The 21685-nt window shown below is 50.2% G+C and overlaps 9 protein-coding genes across 9 annotated transcripts; 5 read left to right on the top strand and 4 right to left on the bottom strand.

The window, feature by feature from the left end:
* Positions 1–11: 11 nt before the first annotated feature.
* Positions 12–1244, bottom strand: BDR25DRAFT_342842 (uncharacterized protein; the record flags this gene model as incomplete). The annotated part of the gene is made up of 5 exons (XM_033693767.1): positions 655–1244; positions 582–598; positions 258–415; positions 106–114; positions 12–47 (listed from the first exon to the last, which is right to left on the bottom strand). The coding sequence occupies exons 1-5, from the start codon at positions 792–794 to the stop codon at positions 12–14; spliced, it is 360 nt and encodes a 119-aa protein (XP_033547922.1). The 5' UTR covers positions 795–1244.
* On the top strand, positions 612–1244 carry BDR25DRAFT_303610 (uncharacterized protein). Its single transcript, XM_033690032.1, has one exon. The coding sequence runs from the start codon at positions 862–864 to the stop codon at positions 1180–1182; it is 321 nt and encodes a 106-aa protein (XP_033547923.1). The 5' UTR covers positions 612–861; the 3' UTR covers positions 1183–1244.
* A 67-nt stretch (positions 1245–1311) lies between these two features.
* BDR25DRAFT_368856 (uncharacterized protein) lies at positions 1312–3791 on the top strand (the record flags this gene model as incomplete). Its single annotated transcript, XM_033697076.1, has 5 exons — positions 1312–1958; positions 2080–2754; positions 2800–3255; positions 3305–3430; positions 3479–3791. Exons 1-5 carry the CDS (start codon positions 1441–1443, stop codon positions 3789–3791), a joined length of 2088 nt encoding a protein of 695 aa, XP_033547921.1. The 5' UTR covers positions 1312–1440.
* Positions 3792–5514: 1723 nt separating this feature from the next.
* On the top strand, positions 5515–6820 carry BDR25DRAFT_261464 (uncharacterized protein). The gene is made up of 2 exons (XM_033686702.1): positions 5515–6121; positions 6297–6820. The coding sequence occupies exons 1-2, from the start codon at positions 5525–5527 to the stop codon at positions 6717–6719; spliced, it is 1020 nt and encodes a 339-aa protein (XP_033547920.1). The 5' UTR covers positions 5515–5524; the 3' UTR covers positions 6720–6820.
* Positions 6821–10699: 3879 nt separating this feature from the next.
* Positions 10700–11858, bottom strand: BDR25DRAFT_30243 (uncharacterized protein). The gene is made up of 3 exons (XM_033689791.1): positions 11383–11858; positions 10969–11321; positions 10700–10904 (listed from the first exon to the last, which is right to left on the bottom strand). The coding sequence occupies exons 1-3, from the start codon at positions 11697–11699 to the stop codon at positions 10804–10806; spliced, it is 771 nt and encodes a 256-aa protein (XP_033547919.1). The 5' UTR covers positions 11700–11858; the 3' UTR covers positions 10700–10803.
* A 217-nt stretch (positions 11859–12075) lies between these two features.
* BDR25DRAFT_314233 (UDP-glucose 4-epimerase) lies at positions 12076–13678 on the top strand (the record flags this gene model as incomplete). Its single annotated transcript, XM_033691439.1, has 3 exons — positions 12076–13035; positions 13089–13341; positions 13431–13678. The coding sequence occupies 3 exons, from the start codon at positions 12076–12078 to the stop codon at positions 13676–13678; spliced, it is 1461 nt and encodes a 486-aa protein (XP_033547918.1).
* Positions 13679–15275: 1597 nt separating this feature from the next.
* On the top strand, positions 15276–17936 carry BDR25DRAFT_30155 (uncharacterized protein). The gene is made up of 4 exons (XM_033689603.1): positions 15276–15879; positions 15940–16688; positions 16943–17739; positions 17834–17936. The coding sequence occupies exons 1-4, from the start codon at positions 15501–15503 to the stop codon at positions 17847–17849; spliced, it is 1941 nt and encodes a 646-aa protein (XP_033547917.1). The 5' UTR covers positions 15276–15500; the 3' UTR covers positions 17850–17936.
* Positions 17937–18714: 778 nt separating this feature from the next.
* BDR25DRAFT_286490 (GTP-binding nuclear protein GSP1/Ran) lies at positions 18715–19886 on the bottom strand (the record flags this gene model as incomplete). The annotated part of the gene is made up of 5 exons (XM_033688258.1): positions 18715–19062; positions 19123–19328; positions 19380–19533; positions 19587–19679; positions 19809–19886. The coding sequence occupies 5 exons, from the start codon at positions 19884–19886 to the stop codon at positions 18931–18933; spliced, it is 663 nt and encodes a 220-aa protein (XP_033547916.1). The 3' UTR covers positions 18715–18930.
* A 374-nt stretch (positions 19887–20260) lies between these two features.
* Positions 20261–21339, bottom strand: BDR25DRAFT_303605 (26S proteasome non-ATPase regulatory subunit 9). The gene is made up of 4 exons (XM_033690031.1): positions 21118–21339; positions 20993–21065; positions 20614–20942; positions 20261–20493 (listed from the first exon to the last, which is right to left on the bottom strand). The coding sequence occupies exons 1-4, from the start codon at positions 21271–21273 to the stop codon at positions 20362–20364; spliced, it is 690 nt and encodes a 229-aa protein (XP_033547915.1). The 5' UTR covers positions 21274–21339; the 3' UTR covers positions 20261–20361.
* Positions 21340–21685: the final 346 nt, after the last annotated feature.

Below are 21685 nucleotides of genomic sequence, written 5' to 3'. Positions count from 1 at the left end.
AACAAAAACAGCTAGGAAAAATTTGATACTATAAGGTCTTCCGGGCACTATGGAGAGGAAGAGCCGGCACATGGATATGCTAGTCGATGGACCGGACATACTTACGCAGACAGCCTGTGTATAAGATCGTCATGTGTCTCACTGTTGATCCGCCGTCTCCGTTAGCAAGTCGCACGGCAGCTGGGGTGGAGTGCTCCACAGCTGCGAGGGCATTGGCAGCTAGGGAGACAGAGTCATCCTTCGAGAAGCCGACATACTGCTCTTGGCAACCTCGATTGGGCAATGAGAGGCGGCCATTGAGAGCGCCTAGCAGGTGGAAGCCCTTCGACCGGGCCATGGGTGGATGGGTGATGCCCGGCTAGCATCAATCTATCGCCGGCAGCGGACAGGGGCTGCGTAACGACAGGGGTCAGCGCTATGGACATACATATGAGGGATGAGGTGAGGTTGGGGATGGTAGCTGAAGCGTGACGAGAGTGGTGGAGAAGCGTGGAGCGCCGCTGGAGAAAGAGGCTGAAAATCGGCGCTATGATCCGCCGATGTGATGGCCCGTGCGCAGTGCCGTTTTAACGGACACTCACCAGCATCGCTCTTTAGCCTAACCTTCACATCACAACTTTAATATCAGAGTTCATCAATCCCGGCCTCACGTACAGCACCCCACTCCGTTGACCGAGTAAAACTACCCACCGCCTGTCGATGAAGCCCGGGCGCGTATATGACGCTTCATTTGTCAAAAGTGCGAGCGGAGTTGAGCTTGCGTGGAAGCAGGCCAGAAGACTCCATTTGGCCATGGGACGCGTCGACTTCAATATCCCCAGAGAACCTGCTAGAGATCATTTACACGGCCTGGTAGCCGCAATGGAACATCGGAGTGCGCCCGCTCTGGCCCAGGAGTCTATAGGGGCTCCACGAACCTTCCCAGATGGTGCGATTTATACCTGGGTCGCTCTGGCTGCAGGCTCCTGCGGCCTGCATACTCCCGACTGGAGTAGTTTTGGTCACGTTTTCTCTCTAACTCAATGCTACATTGTCCCCACGTGGCGCAAGGCTATTCTCCCCTCTGCCTCAAAGAGATGGAATGCCGCCAAGCTCCCTGTTCACTCAATTCCCCGAACGTCACCTGAATTTCATTGCGCAGCGGGCAACATGGCAAAGGTAGCTTTAGGGTTGCAATGTTGACTGCCAAAGGTTCTCAAAAGATACCTGTGCCGCGTCATAGTTCAACCCAACCAAGATTCGTGTCTCTTTGTCAATTCGTGCAAGCGAAGCAGTAATAGCGAAAATCGATAGTCAGTCCGCTGTCGTATACGTTGCGCTTGGGTCAATACTTCGCCGATAGCTAACGTGGTACTATTGCCGAGAGCTTCTTTATTAATAGGGACCTGATTCCCCAAAACTTTTGGACGTTCACTCAGTCATTCAACTCAAATTTGTGCAATGGCTCCGTATTTCTTATCGTCGCTTCGTGCGTGCGCTCTCACAATTATTGTCGCTCTCTCTGGAAGCGTTCTATCCGCAGATGCAACGACCGCATATATCGGCGGAGCCACCGTCTCCAGCACAGTTCTCGTCCTTGCGCGTGACCAAACATCCGCTCAGAATAGCGCCTTTTTGGGATTGCAAGGCTACGGAATTCCCTACGAAGTTGTAACCGTTCCCCAGAGCGGTGTCAGCTCTCTACCACCCCTCAATTCCTCAGTTGATCATGGAAACTACGGAGGTATTGTCATCGTGAGCGAGGTTGGCTACGATTACAATGGGTCATACTATAGCGCGCTCACTAGGAAGCAATGGAACACGCTCTGGGACTACCAAACCCAGTTTGGTGTGCGTATGGTTCGTCTGGATGTTTTCCCCACCAGCGACTTTGGTGTTGTTAGCAAAGGCGGCAATGCGAAAGATGAGCCCGTTAGTTTTACCAACACGACTGGCTTTTCGACTGCGAGTCTTAAGACGTACGTTGCCTGATATTTTTTTTTTCCCTTCTGGCTAAATAATATCTGTCTCTGCACGGACTCGGTCGAATTGTGGTGCAGGTAATATTACTAGATGAGCCCGATGACTAACATACCCCAGGAACGCAAACGTCAGTATCGCGAACATCTGGCACACTCCAGCAACGATCACAAACTCATCCATTGCCTGGGAGGTTGCAAAATTCGGCTCTGCTGGAACCGCCGCTGTGATTAATCAAATCGGTGCCCGCCAGCAAATGGTATGGTTTATGCCATTCGCGCTTGATTGGTCCGGTCCTAGCAACTACCTCCAGCATTCATGGATCCACTGGTTAACCAGGGGTTTATACGTCGGCTTCCGAAGACTGTACTTCAGCACTCAAGTTGATGACATGTTCCTGGAGACTCCAATGTACAGACCGCAAGGGCAGTCCTATCGGTGCAAGCCCGATGATCTCTCATTACACGTTGATTGGCAGACTACAGTCAATGCAAAGCTGCCAAAGGGATCAGAATACTTCATCGAGATTGGCCATAACGGAAATGGCGATATCGAGACCGCTACTGACACTACTGAGGGGGCTACTGTATGCAGTCCGGCATCTGGAATTGAGTATCCGGATCAGATTGATGGACCTCCAGACTACACAAAGAAACCAGGGAGCGGGGTTGACATATGGCCCGCCACGCCTACTAAGTATGGTTGGAGTCAGGAATGTGTGGAGATTGATGAGCTCGAGAATTGGTTCGCAGACGAGAACAACCGTGATGCGTTTGCTCACATCTCTCATACTTTGTACGTGTCTTCCTATTTTCGACTACGCCTAGCTAATTTCTGAAGTACCCATGAGGATCTAACGAACGCTACTTACTCTGATACCTCTAAAGAAATTTCATGGAACCAAGCCTGGCTTAAGCAAGTGGGCCTCTCTAGCGCTTCTCGCTTTAGTTCAAAGGGTATAATTCCTCCTGCCATTACAGGTCTGCATAACGCAGATGCTCTCAAAGCCTGGGTAGACAATGGGATCGTGAACGTCGTTGGCGACAATACACGACCTCTACTATTGAACACGCAGAACCGATTCTGGCCACTCAATACAACCGTAGCAGGCAACGGATACGCTGGAGTCAATGTCATGCCCCGGTGGGCTACAACGATTTACTACAACTGCGATCTTCCGGCATGTACTCTCCAAGAGTGGATTGATACTTCAGGTGGGAAAGGTACCTTCGATGATCTTATCAAGGATGCCAAAAATACGGCTGTTCGAAATCTGATGGGGTTGCATTGGGATCCGTATGTTAAGCGAGTCTTTTGATACTACCTCTATTGCTAACTAGTGCAGGTATATGTTCCATCAAGCTAACCTTCGGGTCAATGATGTTCCAAGCACCACGGTGAATGGCAAGAAGGGACAATACTCGCTTCTCATGACATGGGTTGAAGTAATCACTACCGAGATTTCACGACTGTGAGTTTGGCCGGCTAGAATATACGAAGTGCGCTAACATATGTGCAGTACTACTTGGCCCTTCAAGACTCTCAAACACGACGACCTTGCACAGGCTTTCTTGAATCGCCAGGCCCGAGACCTGTGCAGACCGAGCATGCAGTGGAATGCTTCCAAGGATGGCAAGAACATCGAGAGCGTGACTGTATTCACTGCCAATGGCAACAAGTGCAGCACCACAATTCCCATCACTGTTCCCAGCGCCGTTTCTTCTAACACTGGCGCCACCAAGGAGCAGCTCGGCACCGACCCACTTACCCTATGGGTGACGATGAGCGGATCATCTCGCACATACACTTTCTCTAAGGCCATTCCTCTTTAGACGTATCTTTGTACATATGTATGTCACGACGACTATTCATGGAGAAGGTATATCATGGATATCGCAGGAGAGCATGAATATTTCAAAAGGGTGGCTTATCCAGAGACTGCTAATGTATTGGTCATTCACTCTAATTCGCTTCGTTATATCATATTTGGGCATGGCACTGTTGCAGTTGCATCAAGGTTGCGACAGGTTTCTTAGAGAGCACATATGAATTCTTAGGTTCTGTGTTTTACTGTAAATTTTTTTTGTCCCACTCGTGCGCAATGTCTATAGATGGGTTGTCGCTCTTGGCTTCAAGACTGTAAACGATCGCGTTGTAGCTGGGCACTTTATAAACTATTGGATAGCTGCAACCATGACCTGAAATTCTTTCGCATTTCTCTTGGGTGCCATGCTTTTGTATGAAGAAATTGCCAATACTTGTTGGGGATATGCAGTGGGGTGGCATTGCTTCAAGGTGTCACCTCGAACAGCTTCAGTTGCATGCAAGACTCATCGCTGCCCTAAAGCTTGACGACCATCTGAAACTCCTCCGAACACCCTCCACATGGCAGCCACGGTGAAGAGCTCGGGAACATTTCGTGTTCACATCGACGCGGCTTTTAGCCAATGCTATTCTATTTCTAGTTAGCGCAATACTCTCCAAACAGCCGGCCTCGGCCCGGTCTCGCCAGAATGTCCGATGAACGACGGCCCATCCGTAGATCGTATCACCGCCGAGAGGATCACCGGACCTTCGCACGATTCAGGATCTTCGTATCTGCGCGGCATCGCGTTATTCTCGCAACGTGGGCCTTGCCGAAAAAGAAGCTTATTTGAACATTCAGTGTTTGTTGAAAAGGGGGCAAAGAGGCACAGCCTGAAGCCCTGTTGGGGCTTGTTTTGACCTCAAGTCCGATCATAATAATGCTCACGCCGCACAGCCACGATTTAGATGAAGAGGGAGGAGAACGGACATGGGGTGCTGCCGGTTGGTGGCTTTGTTAATGCAGGCACAAGTGAATTTTATTTTCATTTATTTCGTTTGGAGGTGCCATCCGCCCTTCTTCTCCACAGACGCTCTCTCCTTTCATTCTCGTCAGCGCTCCTTGCGTGACCTGAGTTTCAGCTTCTGATTCACTGCTTGATACGTCTAACTATCATGTTCTTCGCGGTCTGCTGCACCTCTGTACACAGTCCAGATCCTCAGCCCTTCTCTCGGCCCTTTTGAAATCCTAAATTTCAGTTCTCACACCATACATCCTACAGAAAATTTCCCGGCATATTAACCAGCCTCATCTTCATTACGTTTATGTGCTCGCCGAGCCACAAACGCAATCAATCCCCAGAATCGCATGCTTCTTTTGTACCAGGCTTCGCCTTAAACAACCCATTCCATAGTAACCACGGCGGCCCCGTTTCCCAATCCATCGATTCCGCAAAACACGTTACCGCTTCTAGACCTTTACACTCCACCAAAATAATTTTACAATTGCACGTCATCTGGAAGTTTCCGCATCTGAGTCTCAACCACAGCTCAACATAATACTTCCACGACTTGCGGATTAGCAGGAACTATATGGTTCCCAATTTTGTAGTAACTATTGCTAAGATCCTAACCATTGTTTCCTGTTTGAGCTTTCCTTCCGCCGTTTGAGCTCCGCTGGCAATATTTTTTCCGATCGGAGAGATCGAGAAAAAGGAAGTCACATCATCTAAGTCTTTCGACGCGAGACTACAAATACACAATGGGTTCCAAAGCAGCCACAAAGACCCGGACACCATGGTCACTCCGGCGGAAACTCATACTCGGAACCCTCATTGTTATCGTCATCCTTGGGCTCGCCCTCGGTTTAGGATTAGGTCTGACTTTAGGAAGAGACAATGGCAATGACGGAGGAAACGACAATGGCCCCGAAACCACACCGACCTCGTCCCCGCTCCCAACGCCCACAAACACCCTCCCGTGGAGACCGTCCGTGAACGAGTCGTGGCAAATCATCCTGTTGAATAACATCGAGCTTGATACCAATGCTACCTCCGTAACTCCTAATGTCTCTATCTATGACATCGATCTCTTCACCACTCCTAAATCGACAATGGATACCTTACATCGGCTGGGTAAGAAAGTGATATGCTACTTCAGCGGAGGAAGCTATGAGCCCAATAGGCCGGATAGTGGAGATTTCAAGCCTGATGATATTGGGGCGGATTTAGAGGGCTGGCCGGGAGAGAAGTGGTTGAGGCTGGGAAGTGAGAATGTGCGAAATATTATGAAGAAGAGGGTAGAGATTGCGGCGGAGAAGGGATGCGATGGTGTGGATGTGGACAATGTGGACGGTTATGTGAGTATTCTCCCTCTGCTTGTTTGTGCTCTGATACGGCTTTTGTCTTTGGAAGAGTAGGGAGGCCTAAGCTCAATGGCACTAGATATTCAACAGATATCAGTTGGATTATTGCATATCCAAGTGAAGCATGGCAGCTTAAACCATCAAAGACGCAAGCTAACAGCTTCATCAGCAAAACAAAAACGGCCTAGATCTCTCAGCCGAGGATTCGATTTCATTCATGTCATACCTCTCCAACATCACACTCCCCTACAACCTCACCCTCGGACTTAAAAACGCCGGAGATATTATCGCCCAAGTTCTCCCCATCACGCACTTCTCCGTCAACGAACAATGTGTTGAGAACTCTGAATGCGACACCTTCCACGCTTTTATCGATGCCGGAAAGCCCGTATTCCACATCGAGTACCCGGATGGCGCGGGATCCGATTTAAAAGCCGACACGGTGAAGCATTTTTGCGAGAACAGTGGTGCTGCACAGGGGAGCGATGGATTTAGCACTGTGCTGAAGAAGATGAACTTGGATGGTTGGGTTGAGTATTGTGATCAGAAGGTTGAAACAACAGCCATGAATCAAACAGATCCCGGCAATTGAAGCAACGGGGGAAGCAGGGAACACAGGGGACAAGGTTTTCAACAAAGTTTTGCATTTCTGCACCACCATTTCCACATTCCCCGCACAGCCTTCTCCACCACAATCTCATGCGGTAGTGTCCTTCCACCAAAAAAACCCCAGTGCTTGGTAATGGAAGGAATTCAGTCTTTCGTGACGCAATCCTTCATCTAACCCTCATTGAGCCGATAGCTTAACCGCCCACGCAGGAACATTCCCTGAGGAACCCAGAACCTTTTTGAAAAGCCTTTATGCCAAGCCTCTGTCCCCAAAAACTGTGGGGTGCAGATTGTGGGGTACATGCTTGGGAGCTTCAAGATTTCTGGAAGAGCTTCGTAAGCTCAATTAAGCTTTAGGGAAGAAGTCTTGGACCAAAGCTCTAGTGTAAAGCCTGGGAAAAGCTGGAGAAGAGTTTTTAAGATCTTTTGCCTACGAATCATTCCTGCAAGATATTACAAGTTTGCCACCTGCCAAGAATCTCATCAGTTCGAGGGTCGGGATTTAGTCTCCAATGTTCGCCGATCAGTGCTGGAATCATGATTTGAGTCTTTTGTGACGACAATAGCGTCCTCAGCCGGTGTGCCGAAGCCTAACCTTGGAACTTCCGCGCGACCGTAGGCTCGAGGCAGGGCCCCTGTTACATATCACAGTAATCATTTCCGCTTACTCTCCTGCATGATATTTAGCAATGCTTGCAAACAGCCGGAAAGGCGACTCTTGTGAAGCCATCTACTGCCGAACCTAGAGCGATGAGATGCAATGAATGGACAACGGACATCGGTGGCGTTGGGATCGAGCGGAGCGGAGATGTAATCGAATGGCGTAAGTCTTTCGACAGAAAAGAACTGTTATGCATATTAGCCGTTGGATCGCGTCAGTAACACTAGAGGAACCAAGTTTTCGCCGTCGGTTGAATGCGGATTAACCCTCCTAGATCTTACACTACAAGGGTAAGTGAGATCTTTCGGCGGCGCTTGTAGGGGTTAAAGAGCAAAATTCTTTTCCCTTCATGCATTGGAGGACACAGTTATACCGAGTTGCCCGGCTGGTTCATATCCGATGGCCCCGAACCAAACTCAAGTAGCAGGGTGTACGCGTCCTCACTTCAAAATGGTGTCTTTGTGCGCAAGGTCAATCTGAAAAGAAAAGAGACCTTACGTGAACCAATTTAGCGTAGCGGACGATCATCTGTTACCGAATGCAGCGTGGAGGTAGATCCTTGAGACGTCTCGACTTTTCAGTCAATTCTATTCCTTTCGCGTCACTCCACTCAAGGTCCTAATGATGAATCTACCTCAGGCCCTCATGCAGTTTTAGGCGATCCCAACTGGAACCGAAGGTCTAGTCGAGCATGTGGCAACGCATATACTCCCATGAATTTGAATATCCTTAAGGCAACTACACACTGGACCTCGGGACGATACTAAGTCACCTTGATTTACCCTATTCTCCGAACTTTCAGTGTCCTGGAAGAAGTAGTGAACGCACCTGGTACACATTCTTCTCAAATTCTTGCCTGCCGTGGAATGTTCTGGGCCAACGCCGGGACGTGCTACCGGGACCGCCCAGTCCTCCGGATACGCCTTTCGATGCGCAGCGAGAGTGAGCATATCATGTGGACCAGGAAAACTTGGTCAGGTGAAGCACTCTGATTTGACGGCTTCGTCAGCGTTCTCTCTGCAGACGGTTGTTTTCTCAACGTTCGAATCCGTTCAATTGCAGAGCTCTTGCATAACTGCAACGTGCTACGGGAATCTGGAGTGCAGCTGCATAGGCGCCGAGGTCAGCATGATTGAAGCCCAAGATGATCTGATGCCGCCGAGTCCGCAGGCTTGTGCTTGAATCATCGGTCCACATGGCTTTGATCATACCCTCGATTGCCTTTCCAGCCGCCATAAGTATGAGTAATTTGCGCACGTCGTGTTAGTTTTTTGATGAAGTCCGTAGCTGAAGTAATTGTCAGAATCAAAATTTGAGTTCGAGACGCAAGAAGCACCTTTTCTTCGTAACCCGGAGCGAAATGCAGTCGACAGGAAAAGAAAATATTTGCATATGCACAGGATAAGCAGCGGATATTCATACGATACGATCATCTCAGCTGCTTCAGTGTGCATACGAAGGCCATGCTGCCGACAGCTCTGTAGACGGAAAGCAGGTCCAACGCCACTGGTGGAAAAAAAGAGATTGAGGGTTTGGATTATGTGGGAATCGAAAGAGGAAGCGAAAGAGCATGGCCCGTCTTCTTTTGTCATCAGTTAGCAATAGAGAGGGGCAGTATGCGACTTCGATTGCTCGGGAACGCCAAAGTCCAAGCCTTGCTCGTGCATCTGCACTGTGGGGCAGGCAAGTGGTAGCACCGGCAGTAGGGAGAGTGTGTAAGGTCCCATGGAATTCTAGTTACTAGATGGAGAGGACGGAAGGGAGTTTTGGCCACGTTCGTAGGCGAAGTTACCGATTTGGGTATCTAGTTCATTGTCTCTTCTGCACTCGGCTAGGTGAGCTGTCGGTCAGTGAAGCGTGAGAACGGTGTATAGAGGGCGCCGCAGGTAAATTGTTATGTCACAAAGCCGTGCATGTTGTTGCCTACTATTGCGGCTGACGCTCCAATGGAATGGATAACCAGGGCTGCTCCCCAGGAAGCTGGACACCCTGTCCCAGTAACGGATAAGCTCACGCTGCCTTGACCCCGGTGAAGCGTCAATTCGAAGGAGCTGGGCAGCCCTGTCAAGCCAAGAAGATGCGGCGAAGCGAATGCCGAAGCAGGAGCAGAGATCGTGATGAGACGAAATGAGTGACTTGATTTGGGAAAGGAGAGTAGCCGGTAGTGTTCGCCACGTCAACCAGCGCAAGGCCACAAGACATTACCTGGGCATGATTGCGGGGGTCATATTGGGCCGATTCAATACATCACGAAATCTATATGGAGAGTGAGACCCGCTGGGGACAGAGAGGAGTGTGCAGGAGTAGTGGCACAGAGAGATGAAGAGGGAGGGTTGAAATAAAGTGATCACGCGAATTTAGCGCGCCAGCAAGGGACTAGTGCAAAGACCCCTGTTCGACACCACCAGATCTTGCAGCACAAAAGCGGCGAGCGTTCGGCCCCGTCAGACTGAGAGGGACTGAAGCCTCTTTGCTTTCGCGGGGAAAAGGCAGGGTCGTTGGCGATCGTTGCTTGTTTTACCTTTGCTGGGACTCATTCGCCAACCACACCCGTTCCTGAAACATCGACGAGCTTTCTTCCGGCGGGCTCACGGTCCGGATATTCACTCTTGATCAGCACCTCGCCTCTCACAACTCACAGCTGCACAGCCATCCTCACGCCTTTTCCCAACATTCAGCCCCGATCTCACCTTTCTAACAGGACCCGCCGCCTAACGGCGGAGCTCACTCCGCTGCAGTCTTGCAATCTCCGCTTCGTAGATGCACATCGCACCCATCCAGAAGGGAAGCTCGAAGTGATTGTCAGGAACATGACGTCTAACTTCAATCACCGTTAGGCCCGTCAGAATAACAGAAGCTCGTAGACATGCACCAGGTTGTTCGCATGCGCAGATGCCTGGCGTGACCCAGGTCACGTCAACATTGGGGCATGCCAGTGAGTCAATTTTCATGCATTTCATATTCATGTGCGACATCCGCAGTACCGGACCACACGATTTTTTATATACAATGCGCCTCAGATCGGAAATCCCCTTAGCTGAGCAGCCCGTTCAAGCAATCAATGAACACGGGGAAGTACGAGTCGATCAGGGTGTAGTTGTTTGTTCCGGTGAGGTAGAGACCTCGTCCGACTGCCAGGAGCTTCTGAAGTGTTGTCTCAGTGTCGCGATTGCTAAGATTTGGCATGGAATGTAGCATGCAGGCAAGTCTAGCGTGATCATATGAATTCGTGGCTCGGGTGAGGATATCTCCTTTGATAGTCCAGTTGCCGTAAGTATCCTCGAAGATGACGGTAAGGTTGGCGGCTCCGACTAAGTTTGGATCACTAAAGTATTGTGCCTCAGGGAGAGCGCCCGGATTGTGGACTGCGACGCACCGTCAGCCTTGACGCTTGCAACTGCCGATATCAGGTGCCCCAGTTTCTGGATTCACCAGCAGCGGACATGCAGTACTCTGGAAAAACGGTGGGCGATATAGTGAGGGGAGCCATATATCGGGACCCACCGACTTCGGGCTTTGGTTCAGAAGCTACACGGTACGCCCAATGCCGAAATGAGGGAGCTTCTCTTACCTACGTAGCCATCCTTTAAGCCGCGGTTGTTGTGGACGGCTTGTGAAATAGTTTGTAAATATGAAGCGTATTCGGGAGTGTAATGTGTGGGAGTCTCATCGAAGAAGATACCACTCATGGCTAATTGAGGGTCTTGGGCTCCCCATCCGGCGTACACTGCTACTTCATCCAGTACCGAGCTCGCATTCTTTGTGCACCACGTGGTAGCCACATAACCGATAGTACGGACATTGCCCAACGCATTTAATGTATGAATGGCTTGCGTGTAGTTCTCGTTCGGCAGCGCGCTGTCACCCGGCCCGCTGTAGGGATTGACGATTGCCGTGAACTGCACGCGTGGGTAGGATGATGCCCTGTGATGATCAGAGGCTAATGCTCGGTTGAAAGTCGCGGACATTGGGAAATCGAACGTACATTTGATACAATGGATCCCACGCACCCGTGGAGGGATAGACATAGAGGGGAAGTAATACCGAGGCGATCATGCTTCTAGTCGCCGACGGCAGCGAGCGCCAACAGGATGTGAAATTACCAGCAAGATCAGAACAAACAGCGTTCTGACTAGCATCAGATGAAAAGTTAAAGATTTGCTGAAGGTAATTGGCTAGAATTATTCCATCGAAGGAGGCCCTGTTCAAACAAATATTTGGGCGGCAACAGACAAATCGCGAAATCCGGGTTTCAGGCGGCGAAACTGCGCTGGTAGACTGTAGAGAACGGTCAGCTTGCATCCTTCATAAGGATATTGAAAGATTCTGAAGGCCGCGCCATCACGCCCCATAATTGTACGTAGCAGAGCGTGATGCCATAGAAATTGTACAGGGATTAACCGATTAAGCAGTATATTCGAAAGTGCTAGACCAAAGGACCAGCTTTCCGACCAAATAATTCGGGATGAAGAGGCCGGAGCATGCCAAGCGCGGCCCAGGCATAAACGATATTGAGCTGTACGGGGGAAAAACTTGCATCGAATTTGTTCTGCCTAATTGGGTCAGATACTCCAAAGCTCTGACATATATAAGACATTTCCACGTACCTTTCTAGGGTTGCACTAGACAGCCACGTTGCTTCCTTGTTTCTGCACCGCTCGTACTTGCTGTCCTCGCCATGGAGTATCTTTCAGATTCAGGATCAGCGTCACCGTCGCCGTCGACCTTCTCGTTGTCGGCGTCTGGCTCCGTCGAGGCGATTAGTACCCCAGATACCCAGAGGTCACTCATTTTCGACGACGATGTGGCTGCAGATCCTCTTGACATCGCGGCCGGGAATTCTCGATTTATCATGGTTGTCGGCGGACTCGGTTACATCGGCTCTCACACCGTTCTAGAGCTGCTCAAGGAGAATTACAACGTTCTCGTTGTCGACGACTTGAGCAACTCGTACGAGAGTGTTCTTCATCGCATTAAAGCACTGGCCACCGAGCATTTCGCAGCGCAAGATAGGCCCATGCCCGCTCTCCACTTCCGACAACTCGACTACCGTAGCCCGTGTATGAGATCAATCCTCGCCAGTTACTCATCCTACTCGATCCGCAGCAAAGCAGGAGCTTCAACTCCAGCGGGAGATCTCATGGGTGTGCTCCCTAGAGGGTTCCCGTTTTCGGCTCTTCACCGAACCGATTCGGGTATTGATATGGGCACTGAAGATGCGCAGGAAACCATACTCAGACGGGAATCTAGGATATCGGGTGTCATCCATTTCGCGGCGTATAAGTCCGTAGAGGAGAGCATTCGAATGCCCTTGAAGTATTACAGCAACAACGTCTGCGGGATGGTAGACTTCCTTAGTCTGCTCGAAGAATTTGGAATCAAGAACTTCGTCTTCTCATCGTCGGCGACTGTCTACGGAGAGGGTGCAAATTGCGGCGTTCCTCTGCGTGAAGAGCTCTGCGTTCACCACCACGAAACCTTTCATGATGACGATGGCTTTGAGCACCAGGTAGTCCCGGGCGTTATGGGGCTTACCTCACCATATGGACGATCCAAATACATGTGCGAATCTATCCTCGCTGACATTGCACGGTCGGACCCGTCGTGGTCCATCACTGCGTTACGATATTTCAATCCCGTAAGTGTTCATCTTCCCAGAGAGGCTAAATTTGACTGACTTGGACGAACTAGGTTGGATGCCACGAGTCCGGAATGCTTGGCGAAGATCCTCGGCAGAAACCGAGCAACCTAATTCCAGTTATTGCCACAGTGCTCACAGGCATTAAGCCAGTCCTGGACATTTTCGGTACGGATTGGAGCACTCCAGATGGAACGGCCGTCCGGGATTTCATCCATGTGGTTGATCTTGCTCGAGGGCATATCGCTGCTCTAGCAGCATCCGCCGCAGGCAAAGTCAAAGTCCCATTCCGAGCGTACAATCTCGGTAAGTGCTTTAACCCGTCACTGGGATATTCCATTTACACTCCCAACGATAACAAGTTCCTTAATGTTCCTGTTTCTAACACGGCACAGGAACTGGAAGAGGACACACCGTTCGCGAAGTTCTTCAGAGTTTAGAAGAGACATCAAACCGGAAAATTCCCGTCCGGGAGGCCGGCCGACGAGCTGGCGATGTTGGTTTCTGTGTCGCTGAAGTCCGGCGAGCCGAAACCGAGCTAGAGTGGCGAGCCCAGAAGACTCTCAGAGACTGCTCCGTAGACGTGTGGAATTTCACAAAAGGCCGGTGTGAACCGCAGATTTCCGACGACATGATCTGCTAGCAAAGAAGATAACGAGGCGACGAGTAAGATCGAGAGGCTCCGGAGGCTGGTCTCCACATCTCGGAATCGTTGTACAGTTTGCGTGATTCTGACCATATCTTGCATCGGCGTTTAGGTGTTCGATGTTCTTTTCAATCCTCATCAGGAGGAAAATCGCATACTCCTGCTCGAGCTTTATAGACCGTTATCTTCAGCGTAATACCAGAGCCAACGGAATTGTAATATATCATATCTCATTAAAATGCATTTGCATGCGCTATGGCAATCATGCCGACGACTGTCATGCTCCATAGGTGCCTGGGTTGTGGGTCTGAGGTGGAGTGCAGGTTTGTGATAACGTTCGCCGAGAGATGCTATGGTGCATATGCCCAATACCCTGGCATGCCCCGCAAGGTGGCAAGGCGTGAGGAGGGTGATCATATCTGTGATCAAGACGATCGAGCGAATCCGAAGCAAAGAGTCAAGCAACAACGCGCCACTTGACAAGAGTATCCTTGCTTATGCGGTCTTAGCTCTACTACCACACCACAGGCTTCGTTAGTCCTGTCGTAAGTCTAAACACGTGAGCAAGTCATACCAGAGGGTAATGGTGAGTAGAACTAAGGTTCCTGTGGACCTAGGAGGCTGTTGTAGCTTGAGGGACAGCGGATTTTGGAACCGGATTCGGGTAAAGCTGTAAAGTCGTAGTGCGTATGATGAGCTCCCGGGGGCTACACTTTGGGATCTTGGGGTACGGACTGAACGAAATTGAGCCAAGATCATGATGACTGAAGCCTTCCGTAGAAGGAGGAGACGATAGATATAGGAGGACCATTCCGCTAAATTGTCTCAAGATTCATCCAGACTTTGTCTTACAATCATGCGACTTTGTGGATACGGATAGCATACGCGGCATGATATTCGTCAGCGCCTGAGGACAATCAGATAAGAAATGGCCAGTTGGTTAAGCCAAGGCTTTTGAGTGCTGGATAAGGCAGCTCTGCACGCAATCCTAGCTTGATTCTCCCAGATATACCAACCCATGGCCAGTGTTCTCGATATAATTAGACATACACTAGGCGGAAACCAGAACTTGGAATTGACCTCCCAGTAGTGAATAGCTCAAGAAAGCTTGTTCTTCGTAAAAAGTCTTCTCCCAGGGTTTGATGTGGTACGAGGCAACGTCATCGACTGTCACGCGGTGGGATGCAAAGATGAGAAACGCGTATGCTCTCAAAAAGCCATGTTGTTGACCAGTGAGGCCGGGGGTGTAATTTGAATCGGCTAGCACGGGATGAAAGATACGAAGGGGGCGGTGGCAGCGGATGTAGCTCTGCCCTTGCTCAGGAAGAGTATATTGATAGGGAAGACCAGTCACTTCGGTGGGAGACATAGAGCAACTGATATGACCATGAAACAGAAAAAGAGAAGGAATCAAAGGAAGGAGGTGCCTCAACAGACCTCTTCGACACGCTGGGTAACGACCATTCCGTAATTCTCGGATCGGCAACACGTCCCGATCGTTGGGTATTGGATGCCAGGATCGAAGTAGCAAAAAGTAGAACAAGGAGAAAGACAAGAAAGAAGTTCGTGTCAGGGGTACTCCGTCTTCGATGCTTGCGACCAGGGCTGAGTTCTCGTCGTTCGGTTACATTCCGCCATTTCGGCTTAGATCGGCGCGCTAGATTCTTTCACGTGATAATATTTCTAGCTCTTCCAGCGACTGTTGAACCGCACTTCAGCCCTCAACACTCTCTTCCTCGCCAATAGCAGACTTCATAGAACCGTTAAAGCCCTCGGAGAATTGAGTGCATTGCACCCAGAACACTTTGGGCTCCTCTTCATGGCATCGCACGCCTCTTCCGCCTCCAGTCTCCCCGTCTCGGCTGCCGCAGATCCCGCATTTTGGACCCAGGACTTCTCGGATACGTCTTCACTGGCCCTGCACCTCTCTCCAGGAGGGAGTTCTACGACTCACACCTCGAGTCCAACTCCTCCGGCGCAGACTCCAAAGTCGGACAGTGCTCACGGGCCCGCCGCCGCTAGGGCGTCAGTCGCCGTCGCCTGCGTACCGTGTCGCAGCCGGCACCTTAAATGCGACGGTGGTGTGCGCTGCTCTAGATGTAAGGCCGATGGAGTTGAGTGCACTTACATCAAGTCCCGTCGCGGCTGGAAAGGAAAAAGGAAGAATAAGGGAGAGAACGGAGCACCAACAGGCTCGGGTTCGTTATCACCTTCGTACTCATCCTGGTGAAACCATTTTCAATCTAATCTCTCGACAGGACCAGAAAATGAAACGGTCTTACATGGGCCGTTGAGCAACTCTCTTGCAACAACAACAATTGCTTTGCCATCTCCTGGATATGACTTTGGCTCAGAACTTTCTCTTGTCGATCAGCTGAGCAGCGCCCCAAACAGTCTTAGCCTCTTGGCCTCAGCACCCCCAGTTGGCCAATTTAACCTCAATGGAACCCAAAGGACAAACCAATTTGGTACCACAGGCCCTCCAAATGCGATAGGAGCTTTCTTTCACTTCTTCTATGGCTCTCACCCGTTTTGCCTGCCTCGACCGAGACTGGTGGAGTTTCTTAAAGAGAGGAGGGCCCCGCTGTTGGAGCTCGCCGTTCAGTACATAGGATCTAGCTTCCTCCCGTCGGTACCTACGGACATTTATAAGGAAGCTTTAAACCGGACGATAGCAAGCCAGAACTATCCAAAGGATGGCTACACTGTCCAAGCCTTGCTACTTTTCTCCATTGGGCTGCATGCCAACAACGACGTTCCAAGAGCAGCTCAGATTTTTGGAATGGCTCAGGCTATGACGGTTGAAATAGGTCTGCACCGGTCTGACTACGCTATTATCAATGGGAACAATGATAGGGTTCTAGAGGAGAGCTGGAGACGAACATGGTGGTCCATGTATACCGTCAACGGAATGATGGCTGCTGTGAACCCAGGCGTTCAATTTCGACTTAAAGATATAGCAACCGATGTACCCTTACCGTGTGAGAATGATGAATACTTCTCAGGGGTGAGTGCTCTTTTCCCGCCCCGTTTCCGTCTGTCAGATTCCTTTGTTCCAGTCCCCAATTCTACCATCTGTTACTCTTTTCTTCTTTGGCATTATCGCCTCTTTCCCTTGGGCATGTAGTATCTAGTACTCTCTTCTGTCTCTGCGCTTCCTTTCATCTCGACAGTGTCTCACTGCCCACCCCCACTCCCCACTACTCCTGAACCCGCTTCATCGCCACTCATTCGTTCACGAGCGCCACTAATCCACCCCAGCAAATTCCCTACGCCCGCACGATCCAAGAGTACGACGACAGCGCCTTCGCGCCTGAAGAAATGGTCTTCTCCTCCTTCGCCTACCTAATCGACGCAATCCGAATCCTAGGCAAAGTCTTCGAAGTATCGCGCCTGGACAGCACGTTCGAATATCACATCGTCGACGTCGTGGACCAATATCTCATAAACTGGAAGCTACACCTCCCCGTCTCTAAAACCGAGATCATCAACGACCACGGGCAAATCGATGAACTGCTTTTCCAAGCCCACATGGTGCATTCCGGTAGCACGATTATGCTGCATCGACCGCGCTCCAGCCTTGGATTTGGCCGCGTTGAGAACGTGAATATCTGTGTTCAACCCGGGCAGGTTTTGCTTCCCACACAAACGCGTGAAGTGCATACCTCAAAATGTCTGTTTTCGGCTGAAAATATCTCTACTTTAATTAAGCTCCCCGGCCCGTTGATCCATCACACGCCTTTCTTCACCTGCGTCGTAGTCATGGCATCTGTTGTCCACCTATCCTATTGGTCATTTCTCGTCCCGGACGGCCAAGACGACGTTATCAAGCAATCTATCCGACTAGACGTGGGAACACTGCAACAGTATAGCCATACATGGCCGATCGCAGCGGTAGTATTAGGACAAGTCAGAGGCGTTGCGCATACCCTATTCAACAGCAAAAAGGCAATGAGCATTCATCTGTGGAGTAGCATCGCGCAGGACGATATTATTAGAGGAGTGATTGAAGACGGCGGGAGTGAGCCTTTGGAGAATTATAGTCAGCTTTTAACACCGTAAGTGTTTACCCCCACACCCTCCAACCCTCCGTACATCTCATCCGTTCGAGAACCAAGAAGACTAGCAGAGATGCTGACCTCTGCACTACAGGATGTTGAAATCGTAGTTAGGATTTTATCTCCACTCCCTACTTCATCATACCTGTCAATTATTCCTCGCATTTTGTCTATCCCATCTTTCCATTGCTTGCCCCTTTCCATTAGCCTAAGACCACATGACGCAATGATTTCCTCCTTTCACCCTTCCTTCCTTCATCCTTGTATTTGTATGTACTAAATTCATGCTGGTGTTGGTGCTGGTATTGGCGTTGGCGTCTGCCCTGTTTCTGTTTTGCCACGATCTCCGCAGCGTTGGCTTCTCTTGTCGCTTTCTCTCTATGTTCTCTTTCTCTTTCCTAGTTGTTTTGCCTTATCGTTCAATGATTGTTTGGTTGGCGCGATTGCTTCGAGGTTTGCAAGAGTAATGAATGGCACAGTTAGTACATTGTGGAGGGCTAGCTAACTACGAGTGACGTTATTATATATCGTGGCTGAGTGTTTTGGTCTCCTGGGAGGGAGAGTCACTACTCTGAGAGCCTTTTGGATAGATAAGTGAGATGTTGTCGAGAATAGATTTCTTTGTTGTTCCTCTGTTTTACCTAGTCTAGATATCCGTGTAGATGGGCGTGGATATGTGAAGATATGGGGACGTAGCCCTACTAAATACCAAGCATGACGTCAAGGCCACACAATTTTCTTTTCTTTACTTCGTTTGCCAAGTATCACGAGCAGTGCGGGGTACCTTGCGAATCTACCTGCTTCCCGATCAATAATGCTTCTACGTCTGCAAAAGTTAACATCACGCGGCATTGACTAACACCTACAGATCAGTGGGAGAGGGCCGAAATCGAATCACCTGGAATACCAAGTAAACCATATGAAGCCATCTAAAGCTATTTAAGAAAATACCAGCTAGTCCGGCATTCCCTCCACCAATGAAAAATCACCAATGGTTCCTCCCTGTATCATGTATCCCCCAAAGTTCCCCCCATAAGCTCAGTCACCCAGCTTGTGACGCACACACACACACACACACTCTCTCTCTCTCTCTGCTCCCAGTGGACGTTGCCAAGTTCCATAACCGTGCCATACTATTCGTGACGTCCTCGCAGCCGCGGGAATGGCTGGAAGGGTTTCACGCGACTATATCTACAAGTCTGCGTCGTCCTCGTCGGGCAGAGGCATTTGGGCGGCGTCCGCCATCTCCTTTTGGTATTGTTCGAGAACAGCCTGGTCGACCTGGACTTCTGGGGGGGCCAAGGCGGGCGCAGCGACAAATTCCTGTAGAAATTGAACTATTAGTTGATCATCGTAGACAATATGAAGGAAGGTGAGACATACCAAAGTCTGGTTACCAACAAGTTTCCGGGCGAGCCAGAGGAAGGGCTTCTCGAAGTTGTAATTCGACTTGGCCGAAATATCGTAGTACTGCAAGTTCTTCTTGCGGTGGAAAGTGATGGACTTTGCCTTGACCTTGCGCTCCTTGACGTCGACCTTGTTGCCAGTGAGCACGATAGGAATGTTCTCGCAGACGCGGACAAGGTCACCTGAATTTTCAGGTTAGTGAACGAACCAATGCAGAGAATTGTGAGACGTACGGTGCCAGTTCGGTACATTCTTGTATGTGATACGGGACGTCACGTCGAACATAACGATGCCACACTGCCCGTTGATGTAATATCCATCACGAAGACCACCAAACTTCTCCTGGCCGGCGGTGTCCCAGACATCGAATTGGATAGGGCCCAGGTTCTGCTAGTGTCAGTATTGATTTTTGAGTGGGGATGCGACCAAGGTGAGCATACAGTTGTGAAGCCGAGTGGGTGGACCTCGACACCTAGAGTTGCGATGTATTTCTTTTCGAACTCGCCAGTAAGATGACGCTTCACGAAGGTCGTCTAGATCAGGGCAGTGGTTAGCACGTATTTCGATACTGTTGGGACGCGGCTGCTGTGTTTATCGCGAATTTTATCGCGAATAAAGGCTTGACACCTGGTCCCGGACAGAGCGTCGCAAGAGATGCCTACCTTTCCAGTACCACCATCTCCGACCAGGACGAGCTTGAATGTGGCTACGTTCGGCGCGGCAGCTGCGGCTTCAGCCATGGTTGCGGGGGTTATTGCGGGGTGGTGTGTTTGCGCAATAAACTGTGGTGGCTGGTTGTTAGCAGGAGCTAGATAAGGATGAGAAATTGAGGGAGGATGTAGCGGGTCGCAGGAGTGAGGGTGTACCTTTTATGGGGGTGGCGTGTAAAGGAGAGGCGGTTTGGCGGTTGCGGTATCGTGGGGCAAAATGAAGTTGATGTTTTTATGACTTGTTGGTCGGCGGTGAGGATTTATGTCTATGTAATCAACGTCACGTGACTATATTGCACAGGCAGCAACGCAGGCAGGAGGCTTCCAGCGTCAAGGCTGAACAACGTGGAACAGTCTTATAAATCACGAAATCAGGGTTCTCAGCTTTGCATTCTAATAGTATTTGAACGCCGAGGTATCATGCTATTGGTGACCAAACCGAGTGCTCCATTCCATGCATGCCACGCAGCAAACGGCTGCTTTTCATCAACCAGCCCAACAAAGACTACAGTGGAAGCAAATGGCAGCCCAGCATACCTCTACCTCCCCAATTCTGCCTTGGTGTGAGCTGCATCTGGATAGATTCCGACGGACCGCCTAAGGCGCTAAGACGCAGCGCTTTGACAGTGATTGGCAGCTGTAACATAGTTAGCTGCTCTCCGTAAAGATGTTTTCACCTGATGATAGCATGTCTTGTAGCACAATCACTTCAGAAACAATACATGCATGCCAACAGAGCGTTGTGGGGCCAACTCACTCCTTCGTTCTGTGAGACAGCTTCAGCCACCCGACTTAATTTTTCGTGATTCGTCCAGTCGACCCAACCGAACTTAGTGATGCTGTCTCCCACTTTCAGTCCTGCAAAGTCAGCCGGACTTCCAGAAACAACACTGTTGACTTTAGCGAAAGGTGCTTCAAGGGCTGTCGCGGCGGAGCCGCTTGCAAGAGAAGCTTGACTAGGAACAGCGGTGTTCTGAGCTCTTTCGGCGAGTCGTGCATGGTGCTCGTGAAGACCCTTTTCAATTCGAGCCATGAGATCTTTATAGTCATTCTTCAGTCGTATTATTCGCGCTCTCGTAGTCCGGACTGCCCAACAGCGTCAACTCTAGCCTCAGGGTGGTTGAGGTCATTCGTACTTTGGGGAACATCGATATCACTTCGGGGAAAGCCGTCAAAGGTCGTCAGGGTAGTGTTCATATTGACTCCATGCTAGATAGTAAACTTCAGTACGTGACGTAGATCTGGGATTGAGGGTCCTTACAGAATCCAGCACCTGTCCCAACGCCTTGAGCTCTGCCTCCACCCTGTCCTTCTCCGCAATAAGCTCGATCAGCGTCAACTGCTGCTTCGGGACGCCATTTGAGTAGCCTGAAGAGGCCGGGCCTGAAGCCACCGTCGGCGCATGAATATCATCCATATGTAATCCCATCGGGAGACGCAGATAAGTTTGCGAATCGGAGGGGTGGGTCGAGGCAGAACTTCAAATGTGGGGTTGTTGGCCGTAGGTTAGTCAGGTGCAATTTAACAGCCTCCCGGTCTTCCACGCCGAGGCTTGTTAAATCGCGTAAAGCTCACCTCGGCCCGTGCTCGCCATAATCAGTGATGGTCCCCGAACATCGTCATCTCTCCTTCGCATCCACGGAACAAAAAAGTTGCCATAGGGCCCGGCCATTGGTCCTCATCTTATTGTGTTCTCCACATAGAACACTCTTGCTGGACATTCATTGAGAGGTGGTTGCGTGGCGCACTCCCTTACAAAAAGATGCCGCAGGACCTTGATCCAGGCTCTGATCATGGATTCGTTATTTCTACTGTAGAATACGACTTCT

Source organism: Lindgomyces ingoldianus, assembly GCF_010093535.1.
Source record: "Lindgomyces ingoldianus strain ATCC 200398 unplaced genomic scaffold BDR25scaffold_15, whole genome shotgun sequence".
Classification (NCBI taxonomy): Eukaryota; Fungi; Ascomycota; class Dothideomycetes; order Pleosporales; family Lindgomycetaceae; genus Lindgomyces; species Lindgomyces ingoldianus.
This window is presented reverse-complemented; position numbering and strand designations above follow the sequence as displayed.

Excerpts from the sequence above, each read along its gene's own strand:
- BDR25DRAFT_261464 (XM_033686702.1), top strand. The coding sequence starts at position 5,525 with ATGGGTTCCAAAGCAGCCACAAAGACCCGGACACCATGGTCACTCCGG. Across the intron at positions 6,122-6,296 it reads TGGACAATGTGGACGGTTAT|CAAAACAAAAACGGCCTAGA; the intron begins GTGAGTATTCTC and ends CAGCTTCATCAG.
- BDR25DRAFT_30243 (XM_033689791.1), bottom strand. The coding sequence starts at position 11,699 with ATGCAAGCTGACCGTTCTCTACAGTCTACCAGCGCAGTTTCGCCGCCT. Across the intron at positions 11,322-11,382 it reads TGGGATCCATTGTATCAAAT|GGCATCATCCTACCCACGCG; the intron begins GTACGTTCGATT and ends TGATCATCACAG. Across the intron at positions 10,905-10,968 it reads CTTAAAGGATGGCTACGTAG|TCGGTGGGTCCCGATATATG; the intron begins GTAAGAGAAGCT and ends CAAAGCCCGAAG.
- BDR25DRAFT_303610 (XM_033690032.1), top strand. The coding sequence starts at position 862 with ATGGAACATCGGAGTGCGCCCGCTCTGGCCCAGGAGTCTATAGGGGCT.
- BDR25DRAFT_30155 (XM_033689603.1), top strand. The coding sequence starts at position 15,501 with ATGGCATCGCACGCCTCTTCCGCCTCCAGTCTCCCCGTCTCGGCTGCC. Across the intron at positions 15,880-15,939 it reads CGGAGCACCAACAGGCTCGG|GACCAGAAAATGAAACGGTC; the intron begins GTTCGTTATCAC and ends ATCTCTCGACAG. Across the intron at positions 16,689-16,942 it reads ATGATGAATACTTCTCAGGG|CAAATTCCCTACGCCCGCAC; the intron begins GTGAGTGCTCTT and ends AATCCACCCCAG.
- BDR25DRAFT_303605 (XM_033690031.1), bottom strand. The coding sequence starts at position 21,273 with ATGGATGATATTCATGCGCCGACGGTGGCTTCAGGCCCGGCCTCTTCA. Across the intron at positions 21,066-21,117 it reads TGGGACAGGTGCTGGATTCT|CATGGAGTCAATATGAACAC; the intron begins GTAAGGACCCTC and ends TTTACTATCTAG. Across the intron at positions 20,943-20,992 it reads TGATATCGATGTTCCCCAAA|TCCGGACTACGAGAGCGCGA; the intron begins GTACGAATGACC and ends GCTGTTGGGCAG.